The sequence below is a fragment of the Petaurus breviceps genome, unplaced genomic scaffold (assembly GCF_028583685.1).
Source record: "Petaurus breviceps papuanus isolate PSGF00001 unplaced genomic scaffold, PetGlider_PUasm1.0 214, whole genome shotgun sequence".
NCBI classification, from domain to species: domain Eukaryota; kingdom Metazoa; phylum Chordata; class Mammalia; order Diprotodontia; family Petauridae; genus Petaurus; species Petaurus breviceps.
The window spans coordinates 3,847,023-3,866,566 of NW_027185863.1; the positions used below are offsets into that span (position 1 = coordinate 3,847,023).

The 19,544-nt window shown below is 38.8% G+C and overlaps 1 protein-coding gene across 10 annotated transcripts in view; it reads left to right on the forward strand.

Moving 5' to 3' along the window:
* Positions 1-8,056, forward strand: part of NCK2 (NCK adaptor protein 2) — a 202,648-nt gene extending 194,592 nt beyond the window's left edge. For all 10 annotated transcript variants that reach the window (XM_069093978.1, XM_069093976.1, XM_069093979.1 and 7 more), the window contains one exon: positions 6,397-8,056. In XM_069093978.1, coding sequence (XP_068950079.1) covers positions 6,397-6,591 — 195 coding nt within the window. In that variant the 3' untranslated portion in view covers positions 6,592-8,056. The remainder of the gene's footprint in view (positions 1-6,396) is intronic.
* Positions 8,057-19,544: the final 11,488 nt, after the last annotated feature.

Below are 19,544 nucleotides of genomic sequence, written 5' to 3' on the forward strand. Positions count from 1 at the left end.
TCCTATTTAGTTCTACACCCAACTAATTTTCCATGTATATTATCTGCTTGAAATATGTGTACTGATATGGTCTGGACAATAAAAATTCTTCATCCACTTGGTTTTTCCTGTGTAGGTTGACTGAACTCTTTTGAGTAATTACTTAGGAAAGTCTACAGTGTGCCTAGTCTTAATGACTTTGAAATAATGTCATTGGCCAACAGGATGGTCTGGAAGACCTCGCCATCTCTACAAGAACCCCTTTTCACTTTGGGCTCAGGATTGTGCATCTTCTGTGCTTGCTGGGCAAATAGACCTTATGCCTCAATTAATGTTACTAATATTACTAATAAACACTAAATTGCTAGTAATTAATATTGCTAATAATTACTAGTATTACTAAGTAGGGGCACCATAGACTGCTGAATCTGAAATTATTCCCCCATTAGTAATTAATGCTTTCCTCACTATTGTAGTGTAATCCCATTTTGTGTTTGTGTGCATATGTGTGTGTGTGTGTGTGTGTGTGTGTTTGGTGCTGCCATGTCCAGTGCCTTCCTACTCTTCTTGAAGTAATTATTCTTCATATATAGGTATGAGGCTTCTGTATGTAGTCTGTATTATAAGCCTTTAACCTTATTCTTTTTTTTTTTTTTAAGCAATGGGGGTTAAGTAACTTGTTCAAGGTTACACGGCCACTTATTTCTGGGTGTGGTGCTGAGTATCTGAGCCCAGATTTGATCCCCAGGTGATCCGGACACTGGAGCTGGTACTCTTACTCGCTGAGCCACTTGGCCGCCCCTAAGCAATTGGGGTTAAGTAACTTGCTCAAGGTTACACGGCCAGGTGTTTCTGGATGGGTGCTAAGTGTCTGAGCCCAGGATTCGATCTCCAGGTCTTCTCAACACTGGAGCCAGTGCTCTTATTTGCTGTGCTACCTGGCCGCCCCCTTTAACCTTATTCTTGAACCATAATTTTTGCTTTATATTTTATAGCCCTCCATTAGGAGTATCTCAGAGTTGTTACAGAATTTTGTAACTTCCTTATTTTCTGCAATATATGTAGGTATATAAATTACAATCATATTCCTAGGTGGTTTTTTATTTTGGGGTTTTTTTTTTTTTTTTTGGTAAATGCCCCATGAAATTCTTTGATGCCTTTCGATATACCATAAAATTAATTTCTCCAGCACTTATTTACTTTACCAAGGAGGACTCGTGAGTGAATCTTTCAATTAGTTATCATTTTTTTTTAATTTTCTGGCTTCATTTATGAGACTGCCAAAGTTGATAACACTCAAAAACTCTCACTTGATATTAGCTAACCATCACCTCGCATCTCTTCTCCCTTTTGTGGCTAAAATGACTTGAGGATGCTGTCGCCAATAGAATCCTCCACCCCTTTTTTTTTTTTCCAGTCTGGCTCCTGACCTTATCCAACTGCAATGACAGTGATCCTTTCCACATCATGAGGCTTAGGGGTGCAATGCCTCTGCAGTCTGGAAGGTTTTCATAAAAGTCTGATTTCTTTTCTTATTGTAAAATTTGGGTTAAATATTTGATCATCGGCTCTGTGTCACGTGCTGGCCTTTGAGTGTTGTCTGCGGCTTCTACAAAACTCCCCCCAAATTCCCATTTAATTACTTATGCCAACCCACAGTGTATCGAAGCCATAATGGGGAAGGAATAACTGTACTTTCCCCCAAATTACCAATGATCTCCTAACCACCAACTCTAATGTTCTTTTCTCAAACATCATTCTTCTTGACCTCCTAGTGCTTTTGACACTGTTGATCACCCTTTTCTCTTTATACTTTCTTTTCTCTGGGTTTTTTGTAATTGTGCCCTCGCCTGGTTCTCATCCTACCTGTCTGACCCTTCTCTGTCTCCTTTGTTGGATCTTCATCTAGGTCACACCTGCTCACTAGGGGTGACCCTAGGGCTCTGTTTTGGGCTTTTTTCTTTGTCCCGTTCACTTGATGAGATCTCATCAGCTCCCATGGATTCACCCATCTTCTCTCTCTCTATATATATATATATATAATTCTTAGATCTTTTTCTCTAGCCCTCACCTCTCTTCTGACATCCACTCTCCCATTGCCAACCGTTTCTAATATATCTTGAATTGGATATCCTATAAAATATATCTTAAATTCATCATGACCAAAATCATACTCATTAAATTTTCCCCAAAACCCTCCCTTTCCCCAGCTTCCTTTTTCTCATCATAGGGACTGCTACACTTTCAGTCACTCAGGCTCCCAATCTACTTGTCATCCTTTATTCATCAGTCTTCCCTCTCTCCATTCAGTCAGTGGTCAAGTCTTGTCATTTCTACCTTTGTAGCATCTTTTATATATCTTTCCTTTCTCTCCTCTGGCACTGCCACCACTCTGGTGCAAGCTCTCATCCTTAATGTCTTTACTGTTGCAATAGCCTGGTCCATTCAGCTGTCAAATTAATAAAAACAATAACTACTGACATCTATATAGTGATTACTTTTTACTAGGCACTAACTATGCTAAGCAATTTGCAAGTATTATCTCATTCTATCCTTACAATAACCATGGAAGGTGTAGCGCCAATGCAATGCAGTGCCCACAGTCACTATAAATATGCATGGTGCTCAATTTCAAAATATAACAGGCTCTCCATATAGAAGACAGAAGCAAAACATTTATTTAGACACCAGAAAACTAATTCCCAACACCAGGAAACCGAATCCATCATAGCAACATAAAAGTTAATGCACCACAATGTTACAGAGATCCATACCATCCTTTAGGCTTCCCACAAACCAATATTTTGCCAATATTTACTCACAAGCCTATCTGTCTCCCTCAGGAACAAACTCTCCTCCCAACCATCTCTCTGGCTCTCACTCCCAGCTTCCTGTGGGCTCTGCAAACTCTTCCCACCACAGACTCCATGGGACTGCATTCAGCCTATTAGGGGGACAGGGTTCATTTTCAAAGCTGGGAAAGTCTTCAAATTCTCATAGGTATATTAAGGGGCAGGGAAGATCTTCAAATTACCATTACTATTTCAGAAGGTAAGGTGCTCTCATTATCTCCATTATACAGGTGAGGAAAATCAGTCAAATAGAAGTTGATTTGCCAAGGGTCACACAGCTGTGGCAAAATTTGAACTGACTCCAGACCTGGCACGCTATCCGCTGTACTAGGCATTTTTACTGGCTATCTCCCATGCCTGAAACTCTGTCCCTCCTCAGTTCTATCTCCTAGCTTCTCTGGCCTCTTTCAAGTATCAGCTAAAATCCTACCTTGTACAAGAAGCTTTTTGCAGTCTCCTCCTTAATCTTAGATCCTGCTCTCTGAGATTATCTCTAGCTTAGCCTGTGGGATATCCTTTTTGTACATAGTTGTTAGCCTGTTGTCTCCCTCAGCAGACTCTGAGTTTCTTGAGAGCTAGGACTATTTTTTTTGGCCTTTATTTATACCTCCAACACTTAGCATAGTGCCTAATATATAGAAGGTGCTAAGTAAATGCTTCTTGACTTACTGATTATAGAGTGTTTCCTAGTAGGTGCTAAATAAATACTTCTTGACTTACTGATTATACACTTAGTCCAGAAGAGTGTTCCTTTTATGATCACTAACCAGGACATCTCACATTTCTCTACCCCAGGCTAAGTTGATGTTTCGAGATAGTCTGAAATCTTTGTCATTCTTAGTGCCCTCCATCTCTGCTCTTTGGCAGTTCTTTGGCCACTATCACTGCCAGGAAAGAAGCGGGTGGCATGGAACCATTTTACATTTGTTTGATGAGTTGCTGTGACAAGCCTACTGAGTTGCTTTACCTGAAGCCTTTCCAGCATAGGACCAAGCAGAATTTACACTTTGGTGCCTTAGCCTTTAGCCCAAAGCAACCTCCATGTCCTAATGAACCATCCAAATAAGATTTTGAGAAAGTGCATATATAACATTTCCCAAATGTGTATTGATCCCTGTATCTCTGTATGAATACATACCCTTTGATGGCTGGAGCAATTGCTATATAAGTTAGGCTAATTCTTCCTCAAAAAGTATTGAAATGATCAGCAGCTTTTGACTAGCTCTGGAGACCAAAGGCTCAGGCTGCTGACATCACTTCCTCCTCACCAAAGGACGAAGTATCCATGAGAACATTCAAGCACCTATCTCCAGTGCTTTTCTTGATACACTATACTGTATAGTTTTCGTATATCCTTCCTTTTCCTCTCCTCTTTCACCTCCATGATTCTAAGCCCAGTGCTTTGCCCACTTTGCCACCTAGATACCTCGATGCTTATCCTTATTAATTACCTTTCTTCTCCTATGGCTAAGTTACCGTCCTGTTGTTAGGGTAGAACAACCTATACGTGTCTCATTTTGTTCCACTTTTGGATATAGACTGTCAGAGGACTGGCCTGAGTTGGGCCCGGGCCAGAACACACTTTGATTATAAGAGTTTGCTTGTATAGTACGATCTATGTGGAAGTGAAACAAAAACTTTAGGTCACATCACAAAATTCTGATGTAGCTGTCACTGTTGTGTAATGTTGCTATGCAACAGCCCGGTGTTACAGGATTCTCAGAATTCTGTTTTCATTTGGGGGGGAGGGGGGAGGAATCCTAAACAGAGTAACCAAGTCAAGGCTCGTTTAGAAATTGTTTTTTCTTCGAAACACACATAACTAAGGAAGTGTCTTCAAAGTAGCTTCTGTTTATCTTGCTCCTTAGTAGCCACAGCCAAAGTGGTGGTGTTCAGTGAAATCTAAGATAAAATTTTGTTTTATGGTTTTCCCAGAGTTTTTCCCAGAATATCATGCTTTGTAGACACTCCATTTGGAGTGAAATAGTTATACATAGTCAGGGTCCTCTAGTGCTTTGCTTCTGAAAAATTTGAAGCTGTATTTTTAATGTGTTGTTTTACCCCCAAGAAAAAGCAAGACAGGCCCTCTAGTGGCCATCCTTCTGAAAATACAGAAAACCTAGAAATGAGTCTTGCTCCCTCGTGCCTTTGTTTAATGCCACTTTACTAAAAACTCAATGTAATATAAGTTCCCCTTGGCAAGGTCACATTAGTAAAAAAAAAAAAAAATAGTAACTTTTTTTACCTTCACATGCTTTGATTTTTTTTAATCTGTTTTGCGACTTCTCCCCACTTCCATCCACCCTTAGAATCCCTCCTTTCAAGACTCAACTCAAATGCTGCCTTTGCAGGAAGTCTTTGCCAGCCCTTTTCCCATCCTACCTCCACCCCCACAGCTGCTAATGCCTAGTGTCCCTGAGATCATCTTCCATCTCCTCTGTATACGTCTTGTTTGTCTCTTCATCATTTACATATTGGCGTCCCCTTTAGAATGTGAGCTCCTTGAAAACGGGGACTGTTTTTGCTTGTCTTTGTGTCCCCAGGAATTTAGCACAGTGTCTGGCACATGGTAAGCAGTCAATAAATGCTTGTTGACTGATTCACTGAACCTTTGTGATATGCCTGCTCTGGTCCATTTTCAAAGAAATGATCATTATTAATAAGTAAGAGAATACTGCTCCAATGTAATTAGCTTTTTTAATTTTGTTGAGAGCAGTGGGGAAGGGGAGGCATTATTTCATAAGGAAAAGAAATTCCTGGGGTGGGATAGTGCTCAGCTTAGAATCAGGGATCTTGGGTTTGAATCCTGGTTCTTTTACTTTCAACTTTTATGGACTTGTGTAAGTCACTTAAATGCCTCAAGTCTCAATTTCTTCATCATTAAAATGAAGGAGTTGCCTCCTCTCTTGAAAGGGTCATATCAATCTTCACACCTGTTCATAATGTGACACTTTTTTTTTTCCCCAAGTAACCTAGCAAAGAGCTGTAGGATGCTTTCCTTATTTCACAGAGTGGTAAAAACAGGTAAGTATTTCTTCCCAGACTCTGACCATGCCAATATATAAATAATTTACAGTAAATTCCAGTTTGTCCACTGTTGTAGGAATGCAATGTTATGGTTAATTAAATAATCCCATTATCTGAGAGTTACTCTATTTACCATGCATGGATTGTTAGAACTGGAAATGGATTCTTAAAGATCATTTAGTTCAGCCCCCTTCTTTTATAGATGAGGAAACTGCAGTACAGGAATTCATGCTGAAATTATATTGAACATAATTTAACCTTTATTGATTGGAAAGTTCTATCAGAATCCTGTAGTGCCTCAGGTTCATTATTATGGGCATCCGTCATCTTACAGTGCTGGGGAAAAAAAATCTATTCGAAGGTTATGATCATTTGGACTCTGGGAGAAATGGGCATTTGCTACATCAAAGTAAATTCTTTTCATTCTCACAGTGGGTGTTGAAGTGTGTGGCTGCTTGGTGTACCCCCACTATGTCCCTTTTCTGTGATCGTGTTATAACGCAGTTATGATGTGTTTGTTTGTTTTTTTCCCTTACAGCCCAGTGACTTCTCCGTATCTCTTAAAGCATCAGGGAAGAACAAGCATTTCAAGGTGCAGCTTTTGGACAATGTCTATTGCATTGGACAGCGCCGGTTTCATACTATGGATGAATTGGTGGAACACTACAAAAAGGCACCTATTTTCACCAGTGAACACGGGGAAAAGTTATATCTCGTCAGAGCACTTCAGTGACATTAAAGAGGGGCTAGGCTGCCTAGTCCACTTCTCACTCAACTGCAGGCCTTAGGTCCAACATTCACCTACACAGAGCAGAGCTGACCTCCTACCTGATACGATCCCAAACCTACGGCTCTTCCTTCTCACAGGGCTTTGCTCTATCGGGTCATTTATCCTTGATTTTTGGTTCATTTGCCTAGTTTGTCTTCCCCCCAACCCCCCACTTGTGTTTGGTTCAGTTTCCTTCCCCTCAGGTTAAAAGCTTAAGTGACCATTATCAGAACTCACTTCCATGCCTGAGTTCTAAAGCCCCTCTCCCTCCCTGGTTTCCAGAATTGGGGGGTGAGTTTGGTTTGCTTTTGTTCTTCTCAGTTGGAGACAGTGTTAATCTGTTCAAATTGTTCATGCTGACAGAACTCTTAGTTAAGAGACATTGGGCACAGTTTGAATGCACTGAAGCTACAGCTAATTAAGTGAAATATAGTAGACATAAACAGTTGTGGCTGTGAGTTCTGTAGCTCCTTTGCTTACCAGGTAGTGGATGACAAAAATTCCTAGGATCTAGAAGCACTCTACGCTGTCTTCTGCTATTACACTGCTTCCTTGACTCTATATAAGAGTACACCAATTAAAGCATTTTGTAATAGGACTTCTTAAACTACTATGGTAAGATTGTAGTAAAAGAAATCTATCTAGTGTATTTTGGTCTGTGGTTGCAACAAAGAGAATTCCCTTGAAAGCTGTTTTGCAAGAGAGAGAATCAGTGAGTAATGAAGACTGAAGGTTTTGGTAATCTCTACAACCAAATGTGCCATCCACATAATCCTTTTTCCTCTTGCCCTTCTGCTTGTTTGAATTTAACAATTATGTATTTAATTCTCAAAGTAATATGTATCTGTAGCTGTTTGTTGACACTAATGCAGATGATTACAAAAAAACTGATCTTTTGGGGAAGGGGGGCTACCAACACTATATATATATACATATATATATATTTACATATATATATATATACACATATATATATTGTTTGCTTTACAGGGAAAATTCTTCAGGGTTTACAAAAGATGATGTGATTGGTAGTAAGAGACACACAGAATGTTAATGAAGAAAATGCATTTTCTCTTTTCTTTACATTTAAACTTCTTTATAGTTTAAATATACAGTCTTGAGATGGCACATTCCTGAGATTGAAGAAGGGGTCTTGAGATACCCTAAACTTGCATACACAGTTTTTTGGATATTGTAATAAAAAAGGTATTATGTCAAGACCGAGTATGTGTCTTTATCTCTATTAGCACTCAGATTCAACCATAGCAATTGAATAAATACTAGATTTACCAATTACTTGGTCCCTGAATGGTTCAGAGGAAAAATCTGAAGAGTTGTAGTGCCTTCACTGTGTTATATTATGTGCCCTTTTTCTGATTATGGTATTGTTATGTTGAAATAATAAACAGTGAAATTATTTTTTAAAAAAGCTGCTATCTCAGTCATCACCTAAGCTTGGTCTTTTTACTTATCAGGATACTTGGCATCTTACCAAAGCTGGTGTTCACCCAGTGTTTACAAGGCTAGTTTTCCTGCCTTCCAGGGTTATTTTGAGGATTAAGAGATCTTTGTAAAAGCCTTATAACACAATTCTCAGCACATAGTAGGTTCTTCACTTCTTATTCCTCTGCCTCTTCTCCCACCCCTCAGTAGGTTATACAACTTCACATTTAATGGATATTCTCCCTATGGTTAAATGATACTGTAGCCCTTTGTTTCTTTCTTATGATTACTGTAAATTATAGACCATCAGTGTTACAAATGGAAGCTTCCTTGACTGTGAACATACAACTTTTGTAGTCAAGTAAAACACCCTTTTAGTATGCCTGAATTGCACAGTATCTCTGAAAGACCTGTTTACACAGATGGTTAATTAACTTTGGGAAACTGAAATTAAATGTTTTAATGATAAAAGTTGTCTTTTTTGCTTTGTAGCCAGCTAAAATCATGTAGGATAGGGAATTCCTTTGACATATTTAGAATATGATTTGATTTACATACAGGGGGCATTGTCAGGTAGACCTCTTCTTGGTTTATAAGATTGTAGAGACTATATGATGGAGCTGGTCTCTTCCCCACCCAAATTATTGTAGATCCTTTGGACATCTAGAAAAAGAGCCACTAATAAGACTTCAATCAGCATTTATTAACTGCTTGCTATGTATTTGGCACCATGCTAAGTGCTGAGAATACAGAACAAAAGTAATACAGTCCCTGCCCTCAATGAGCTTATGTTCTGCTGGGAGAGCACATGTACAAAATATGTTACAAAATAAATATGGCATAATTTTAAACAAAACGCTGGTAACAGTAACTGGTGGGGGAGGGTCGGTGAATGGGAAGGATATGTAGAAGGTGGCATTTGAGCTGAGTCTTGAAGGAAATAGGATTCTGAGAAACAAAATAACTTGGGAACTAAAACAGAATCAGTTGTAATCAGATATGAATTATAAGATACTAACCCTGGCAACACTCTTAACAAACACACTTGATTATTCATCATTACTAGGTCAATCCAGCCTCAAGGCCCAATTAATGAAAGTGGAAAAGTCCACTCTCCATTGAAAGGAGAAACTGGTGCAGTGAATAGAGCACCAGCCTTGGACCCAGGAGGACCTGAGTTCAAATCTGACCTCAGACACTTGACACACACTAGCTGTGTGACCTTGGGCAAGTCAACCCCAATTGCCTTGCCTTCTCCCCTCCAAAAAAAAGAAAGAAAGAGGAAACTTATTGATAGCTCTTTCTATTCATCCTTCCCCAGAAACTTAACATCTATGAATCAGTCAACTTCATACCTAACTCTTCCAATACTAATGGTAAGCTCCTTAAGAACAGAGAATGAGTCACATTTGCCTTTGTATCCTCAGCACCTCGGACAGTACCAAGCACCTCATAAGTGATTAATAAATGCTGACTGATGGTTGCTGATTAAAGTCTTATGGGTCAGAAGGATAGAGTACCTCCACCTTACGACTTGAACATTTTATACATGTACTTATGCTTCTTTAAACATCTCACCTGAAAAATACGCAGTACTAGGTACTGTTGCTTCAGGCAAATATATATATATATATATATATATTAGCTGTCTTCTTAAACTGAAATCTTGAGAGGCAAAGCCATCAGAATTCACCCTTAAATTTTCCCTAACATAGACAACTTTCCTGTCTCCAAGGAATAATTCCTAGTGTCAAACTCTCTGCAGTTTGCATACCCAAGTTAGGCAGAACCAGATTAAAATGTAATTGGGAAATGTTTAACAAATTTTTTTTAAATATAGTATGACATAGATATGTTAATTTGTAATTTTTTATATAGAGAAGTTAGACTTATACTGATCTCTTAAATAACTCATTTATCAAGAATAACCATACCTGGTATTCCTAAAGAACTTTAGTCTGAACTCTACAAGGTAGTTAACTGGCCTTCCCTTCTATGCCATTATAGACTTTTATTTTTAGACCTTGAAAGCTGAATCCATATTTGGTCATGAAGGCCTGTAATGATTGCCTTTGGTACAACCTTGCTTCCCTCATCCCAATGGTCTTATTAGATTGTTCATAATATACCAACAGGAAAGAATTCTTCCATCTTAGAGATTCCGTTTACCACCACCAATGGCAAGGCCCCTTTCAGCCATTTCATATCTTCACCTGATTCTCATAGCAGACAGCAACTAATTGTTCCATTTTACTGCCATCTTCACTGGTGGGCAGGGGTAAATGGCTTCCTATGACCTAGGGAGACTTAGAGGACCGAAAAGTCTTTCTAGAACCTTGGCTGCCGTGGAGTCCTCATTATCAGAAAAGAAGATACATCTTTGAAGATACTACTGAGTGGTAACTGGAATGTCACAGAGGTTAGTTCATGACTGGCCCTGTCCTCTTTGAAATGTTTATTAACGAATTCAATCAGAATTAGTGGCATTATCAAATATTAGTTTGTGTAAGTGTGTAAAATCTAATTTGTTCCTCACAACAGCTCTGTGAAGTAGGGGCTACTGTTATTCCTATTTTACAGATAAGGAAACTGAGTTAAGTGACTTACCCTTGTGGGTACAAGTATGTGTTAGAAGAAGGACTTAATCCTGAGACTAACTCATTACAAGGCTGGTTCTCTATCCACTATACCATGCTAACTCTCAATGACTGGCAATATATTATTAGCACCGGGAATAGCCATAGAGATGATCTAGTCCAAACAGGAAAGATGATCAAGTTCCTATAGGTAGGAAACTAAGGCTTATAGACACTAAGTGACTTGCTCAATGCCATATGCCTAATAGAGGAAGCCTTTAATATATGCTGAGTTCTGGGGATACAAATTTGAGCAAGACAGTCCCACCTCCCAAAGAGCTTATATATTAAAGGGGGAAAGTAATACATAAAAGGAAGTGAAAGAGGGTTGGGGAAGGGCAAGGGTTGTGTGGTAGGTTGTGCAGGACAAGGAAGAAGGAGAAAAAGGGTAATAAGTGAAGTGGAATGTAGCCCCTTCTGACATGCTGGTCAGTACTTGAACCTAGGTGTTTTTACACTGCTGACCACTAAGTTGCCTAAAAGGTACACTGGCAATATTTAGAGTTAGGAGAGAGCCCAGTGGTCATCTAGTCAAAACCATACTACACCGAACCCAACTAGCGGTCATCCAGTCTGTGCTTCTGAAGATCTTCAATGTGGGGAACCTTTTGGGATAGTCCACTTTGCTTTTCTTTTTAAATTTTATTATTTTAAATTTTATTGATATGTTTTGTTTTTACATTACAAATATTTTTCTATGACTGTCCTCCATGCCTGGAATGCTCTCACTCATTTACTCTGACTCCTGACTTCCTTTAAGTCCCAAATAAAAACCTCTCTTCTACAGGAAACTTCCCCTAACTCCTTTTAATTCCAGTGCTTTTCTTCTTTAGTTATTTCCTCATTAACCTGTATATAGTTTACTTTGTTTGAGTTTATTTGCAGGTTGTCTCTTCCATCTTATCATAAGCTCCCTGATAGCAAGGACTGTCTTTTGCCTCTTTTTGTATTCCCAGTGCTTAGCACAGTGCCTGGTACATAGACGGTGTTTAATAAATATTTATTGATGTTTCATCATTAATTCTTTGGAATCATGGATGGTCATTTGTATGGACCATAGTTCTTACAACTTTCACAATTATCTTTGGTGTATAAATTATTCTTCTGGTTCAGCCCATTTTATTTTTTATTCATTTATAAAAATTTTCAAAATTGTTCATTTTTATAACATTGATGTTTTAGTATAATTTTTTCTGGTTCTTTCATATTTCTTTGCATCAGTTTTTATGTCTTTCCATGTCCCTCACATCATTTATTTCCTCATTTCTTATGGCACAACAGTATTCCATCACATTCATGTAACACAACTTATTCAACCATTCCTCAACTAAGAGATATTCCTTTAGTTCCCAGTTCTTTGCTACACAAAAAGAGCCGCTTTAATTATCTTTGTACATGTAGAACCTTTTTCTATTCAATTTTGGATTATGTGTGTGTGTGTGTGTATATATATATATATATATATATATATATATATACCTAGCAATGGTGTAACTTGGTCTAAGGGTATGAACTGTTTAATAACTTTTTGGGTATGCTTCCAAATCACTTTCCACAATGGTTATAACTATTCACAGGGTCACCAACAATGCATCTGTGTACCTGTTTTCCCACAGCCCCTCCAACATTTGTCATTTTCCTTTTTTGTTGTCTGATGGGTGTGAAGTACAATCTGATAAAGATCTCATTTCCACAATGTATAAGGAGCTAATTCCAACTGAGAAGAATTAGAACTATTCCTCAATTGATAAATGATCTGAAGTCATGAACAGGTACTTCTCAAAGGAAGTGGTCCATTCTGCTTTTGGGCATTTCCATCTAAATTGGTTTCTTTGACATCATAAAGATGGGAAAAGGACCCACATGTACAAAAACATTTCTAGCAGCTCTTTATGATGGTCCAGAACTGGAAGTTTAGATATTCCCCATGAATTTGAGAATAGCTGAACAAGTTGTGGTATATGAATGTATAGAATACTGTTGTGCTATAAGAAATGATGAACTGGGCAGCTAGGTGGCACAGTGAGTAAAGCACCAGCCTGGAGTCAGGAGGACCAGAGTTCAGTTCTGGTCTCAGACACTTAACAGCCACACAAAAAACTAGCCATGTAACTTTGGGCAAGTTACTTAACCCCAATTGCCCTCCAAAAGGCAAAAAAAAAAAAAAAATGATGAACAGGTAGACTTAAGAAAAACCTGGGAAGACATATATGAACTGATGATGAGTGAAGTGAACAAAACCAGGAGAACATTGTACACAGTAACAGCCACCGTGTGTGATCACTGATTTTGATAGACTTGGCCCTTCTCAGCAATGCAAGGACCTAAAATAATTCCAAAGGACTGATGATGGAAAATGCCTTCCCATCCACATCCAGGAAAGAACCATGGAGTGTGAATGCAGAGCAAAGCAGACTATTTTCTTTTTTTTGTTTGTTTTATTTGGATTTTTTTTTTCCTTTCTCATGGTTTCTCCCATTGTTATAATTCTTCTATACAACATGACTAATCTCAAAATATGTTTAATGCCAACTCTGTTCGGGGCGGAGCCAAGATGGCGGAGTAGAAGCAAGACCTTCCCGCGGCTCCGGCTTCCACCCTCCCCAATCCATGTAAAGGGGGGACTCTGGACACACTTTGGAGCTGCAGAACCCACATAATGACACAGAGGAGCTAACCTCCCGCCGAGGACAGCCCGGCAGGCCGGCAGGAATCGGCCAGCGCAGCGCTCTGGGAGCCGAGTCCAACCCCACACCGAGGCTTTAGCCCCAGGGCGGGCCTGACGAGCCACCGGCCAGAGGGACTCCAGATCAGCAGCAGCTGGGGCCGTTTCCAGATTTATCAACACATAGACACAAAGGACAAAGTGAGAGGTTCGAGGCTGGGAAGGCGCGCGGCAGCGACGCGGGGGACGCAAGCCGTAAGACCCTGCGCAGCGGGCGCAGCCTAGGAAGGCCCGGCGGCAGCCTGGCACAGTGGCGGCGGCAGCAGACGCAGGCCGGGAAGGCGCAGCGGCCTGTGCAGGAAGGTGTGGTGCGGCTGGCAGATGCAGGCCTGGAAGGGGCCTGATCAACTCGGAGGGCAAGTCTTCCCACCAACCACAAGGTCCACTACCAGGCCTATCACCAAAGGGCTGGGACTGGAAAGAGCAAGGTAAGAAGCAAATACAAGGGCCCCTATACTGGACAGCAAACACTCCTGGGGCTACCACTTCATAGCCCAGAAATCTTAAAAAAAAAAAAAAGCCCCTTTCAGGACCTCCAAAGACAAGGATGACAGAGTGAACCCCACTTGCTCCAAACCCCCCCTCTAACCCTGAAGATATAGTAACTCTTGCCCCAGGGCAAAACCCTCTACAGTAAAGGCTTGGGATCCTAGAGGAAGGGCGTGGCTAGGACACTGCCTCAAAATGGGTAGAAAGCAGACTACAAAGACAAAGACTCTGGAGTCCTACTATCCTCAGAGGGAGGAACCAACCCAAGAGGGAGACAATGTGGACTCCACACCCACAGCTGAGACTTCAACAGGGAATGGATCCCAAGCACAGAAGGCTCTCCTAGATGAGATCAAAAGGAACTTTGAAAGCAAAATGAGAGAGATAGAAGACAAAATGAATCATTCTCTCAAAACGAAAATAGCAGAATTCGAAAAACATTATAATGAGGAAAACATCTCTCTAAAAAGAAAAGTGTATGATATGGAAAAGGAGCTTCAAAAATTAACCAAGGAAAATGATTTGCTAAAAACCAGAATTAAACAAATGGAAACAAATAACTCTATGAGGAACCAAGAATTAGCCAAGCAAAACAACAAAAATGAAAAATTAGAAAAAGAGGTAAAATACCTCAAAGAAAAAATAACTGACCTGGAAAACAGATCCAGGAGAGATAATCTGAGAATCATAGGCCTACCAGAAAATTATGATGAAAAAATGAGCCTGGACAACATTCTCCAAGAGCTCGTTAAGGAAAACTGCCCTGAGATACTAGAACCTGAGGGGAAAATAGAAATCGACAGAATCCACCGTAAGAGATCCCAAACTGAAAAATCCTCGAAATGTTGTGGCCAAACTCCAGAACTACCAGATAAAAGAGAAAATACTTCAAGCGGCCAGAAAGAAACAATTCAAATATCGAGGGTCCACAGTGAGGATTGCACAGGATTTGTCAGCCTCCACACTGAAAGATCGGAGGCAGTGGAATACTATTTTCAGGAAGGCAAAACAGCTCAGATTACAACCAAGGATCACATACCCAGCGAGACTGAGCATATTCTTCCAGGCAAAGAGATGGTCATTCAATGATATAACAGAGTTCCAGACCTTCTTAATAAAAAAGCCAGAACTCAATGGAAAATTCAACCTCCAATTACGAGAAGCAACAGTGACTTAGAAAGGTAAACAAGGAGAACACACATCATTTTAGAGGGAAAGAGGGGAGGGAGAGGAGCTTCGCATGAGATCTATTCCTGTCATTCTTGATGCGAAGAAAAAATAGCATACCTCATTAAGTATAACAATATCCTACAGGTAGTAGGAGGGGGAAAGGGTTACAAAAGGGGGGTGGGAGTGGTTTGTAGGGAGGGAAGTAGTAAGGGGAAAAGGGGAGGAAAAGGGAGGGGGGCCGAAAAGGGAACACTGAGGGAGGCGGTGGTCAAAAGGAAAACTATTAAGGGGGGGAAGGGAGAAGGGAGGGAAAATACAAACATTAACAGGGGCAGGAATAGGATGAGGGGAAAGAAACAGATAACAATCATAACTGTAAATGTGAATGGAATGAACTCTCCCATAAAACGGAGACGGATAGCAGAATGGATTAGAAATCATAATCCTACAATATGCTGTTTACAAGAAACACATCTGAAACAGAGGGATACACACAAGGTAAAGGTAAAAGGTTGGAGTAAAATATATCATGCCTCAGCTAAAGCAAAAAAAGCAGGGGTAGCAATCCTTATCTCAGATAAAGCAAATGCAAAAATTGACCTAATTAAAAGAGATAAGGAAGGAAACTAAAAGGCACCATCGAGAATGAAGCAATATCACTACTTAACATATATGCACCAAGTGGTGTAGCATCCAAATTCCTAGAGGTGAAGGTAAAGGAATTAGAGGAAGAAATAGATAGCAAAACTATACTAGTGGGAGACCTTAATCTCCCCCTATCTGAACTTGATAAATCCAACCTCAAAATAAACAAGAAAGAAGTTAAGGAGGTGAACAGGATTTTAGAGAGGATAGGTATGATAGATCTCTGGAGAAAACTGAATGGGGATAAAAAGGAATATACTTTCTTCTCAGTGGTTCATGGCACATATTCAAAAATTGACCATGTTCTAGGGCATAAAAACCTCACAATTCTATGCAGTAAGGCAGAAATATTAAACGCATCGTTCTCAGATCATGATGCAATAAAAATTATATGCAATAAAGGGCCAGGGAAAGACAGACTGAAAACTAACTGGAAATTAAACAATTTGATCCTAAAGAATTAGTGGGTCAAACAAGAAATTATAGAAACAATCAGTAATTTCATTCAAGAGAATGATAAAAATGAGACAACATACCAAAATCTGTGGGATACATTAAAGGCAGTTCTTAGGGGAAGTTTTATATCCCTGAGTGCATACGTGATTAAATTAGAGAAAAGGGAGCTCAACAAATTGGGCATGCAATTAAAAAACCTAGAAAAAGAACAAATTCAAAATCCCCAATTAAATACTAAACTAGAAATATTGAAGACTAAAGGAGAGATTAATAAAATTGAAATCAAGAAAACTATTGAACTAATAAATAAAACCAAGAGCTGGTTTTATGAAAAAAACAACAAAATTGATAGACCCTTAGTCAATATGATAAAAAAAAAAGAAAGAAGAAAACCAAATTATGAGTATCAAAAATGAAAAGGGTGAATCTACCTCCAATGAAGAGGAAATCAAAACAATAATTAGGAATTATTTTTCCCAATTGTATGCACATAAATTTGACAATCTTAGGGAAATGGATGAATATTTAGAAACATACAAGTTGCCCAGATTAACTGAAGAGGAAGTAAATTACTTAAATAATCCCATCTCAGAAAAAGAAATTGAACAAGCCATCAGTCACCTCCCTAGGAAAAAATCTCCAGGGCCAGATGGATTCACTAGTGAATTCTACCAAACATTTAAAGAACAATTGATTCCAATACTCTACAAATTATTTGGGAAAATTAGTGAAGAAGGAGTCCTACCAAATTCTTTTTATGACACAAATATGGTACTGATACCTAAATCAGGAAGAGATAAAACAGAGAAAGAAAATTATAGACCAATCTCCCTCATGAATATAGATGCAAAAATTCTAAATAAAATACTAGCCAAAAGACTACAGCAACTTATCTCAAGAATAATACACTTTGATCAGGTAGGGTTTATTCCAGGAATGCAAGGATGGTTTAATATTAGGAAAACCATCAATATAATTGATCATATCAACAATAAAACTAGCAGAAACCACATGATCATCTCAATAGATGCAGAAAAGGCTTTTGACAAAATACAACATCCATTCCTATTAAAAACATTAGAAAGTATAGGAATAAATGGAGCTTTCCTTAAAATAATAGGCAGCATCTATTTAAAGCCATCAGCAAGTATTATATGTAATGGGGAGAAACTGGAAGCATTTCCCATAAGATCAGGTGTGAAACAAGGGTGTCCACTATCACCCCTCTTATTCAATCTGGTACTAGAAATGTTAGCAGTAGCAATTAGAGAAGAAAAAGAAATCAAAGGAATCAAGTTAGGCAAAGAAGAGACCAAGCTATCACTCTTTGCAGATGATATGATGATATACTTAGATAATCCTAGAGAATCAAGTAAAAAACTGCTTGAGACAATAAATAAATTTGGCAAAGTTGCAGGATATAAAATAAACCCACATAAATCCTCGGCATTCCTATATATTTCCAATGAAATTCAACAGCAAGAAGTAGAAAGAGAAATCCCATTTAAAGTTACTGTAGACATTATAAAATATTTGGGAATCTACCTGCCAAAACAAACCCAGGACCTGTATGATCATAACTACAAAACACTTTTCACACAAATAAAGTCAGATCTAACTAATTGGAAAAAATATCAATTGCTCATGGCTGGGTCGAGCTAATATAATAAAAATGACAATTTTACCTAAATTAAATTATATATTTAGTGCCATACCAATTAATTTACCAAAAAAACTACTTTATAGAGTTAGAAAAAATAGTAACGAAATTCATCTGGAAGAATAAACGGTCCAGAATATCAAGGGAATTAATGAAAAAAAATGCTAGGGAAGGTGGACTAGCTTTACCAGATTTCAATCTGTACTATAAAGCAGCAGTCATCAAAACTACTTGGTACTGGCTTAGGAATAGAGGAGTGGATCAATGGAATAGATTAGGCACACGAGATTCAGAAGTCAACGACTACAGTAATGTATTGTTTGATAAACCCCCAGACCCTGGTTTTTGGGATAAGAACTCACTATTTGACAAAAACTGCTGGGAAAACTGGAATATAGTATGGCAGAAACTGGACATAGACCATTATCTAACACCATATACCAAAATCAAGTCTAAATGGATTCATGATCTAGGTATAAAGGTTGATACTGTAAGCAGTCTGCTAAAACAAGGAATAGTTTACCTATCAGACTTGTGGAGAGGGAATGACTATGACGAAACAGGAATTAGAGAACATTATAAAATGTAAAATGGATAATTTTGACTACATGAAATTGAAAAGTTTCTGTACAAATAAAGCCAATGTAACCAAGATTAAGAGGGAGGTGGGAAATTGGGAAAGAATCTTTACAACCTATGTCTCTGACAAAGGACTCATCTCTAAAATATACAGAGAACTGAGTCAAATTTATAAGAATACAAGTCATTCCCCAATTGATAAATGGTCAAAGGATATGAACAGGCATTTTTCAGAGAAAGAAATTAAAGCTATCTATAAGCACATGAAGAAATGCTCTAATTTACTATTGATTAGAGAAATGCAAATCAAAACAACTCTGAGGTACCACATCTTACCAGTCAGATTGGCTAAGATGACAAAACAGGAAAATGACAAATGCTGGAGAGGATGTGGGCAAACTGGAACACTAATGCATTGTTGGTGGAGCTGTGAACTGATCCAGCCTTTCTGGAGAGCAATCTGGAACTATGCCCAAAGGGCTATAAATACTTTCATACCCTTTGATCCAGCAATACCAATCCTAGGGTTATATCCCAAAGAGATCATAGAAATGGGAGAAAGACCCATATGTACAAAAATGTTTATAGCAGCTCTTTTTGTTGTGGCAAAGAATTGGAAATTAAGGGGGTGTCCATCAATTGGGGAATGGCTGAACAAGTTGTGGTATATGCATGTTATGGAATATTATTGCGCTATAAGAAACGGGGAGCAGGTGGTCTTCATATTTACCTGGAGAGGCTTAAAAGAACTGATGCTGAGTGAGAAGAGTAGAACCAGGAGGAATTTGTACACAATTACAGACACAACATATGTGTGATGACCAACTTTGATAGACTGGATTCTTCTCAACAATGCAGGGATATAAGTCAATCCCAAAAGACGCATGATGGAGAGAAAAACGTGCATCCAGAGAAAGAACTAGAAAGAACTAAATTTATATCCAGGTGGAAGCAAAATACCTGATCGTTTTTGTTCTCTTATTTTATTTTATGTCCTCCATACCATTTTTCATCCCAGCTGGTACAATCCATCCTTATAACCTGACCATTGTATAATGTGAAAGTATCTACAGATCCTATACTTGATTATAAGACGCCATAAGGGGGAGGGGAG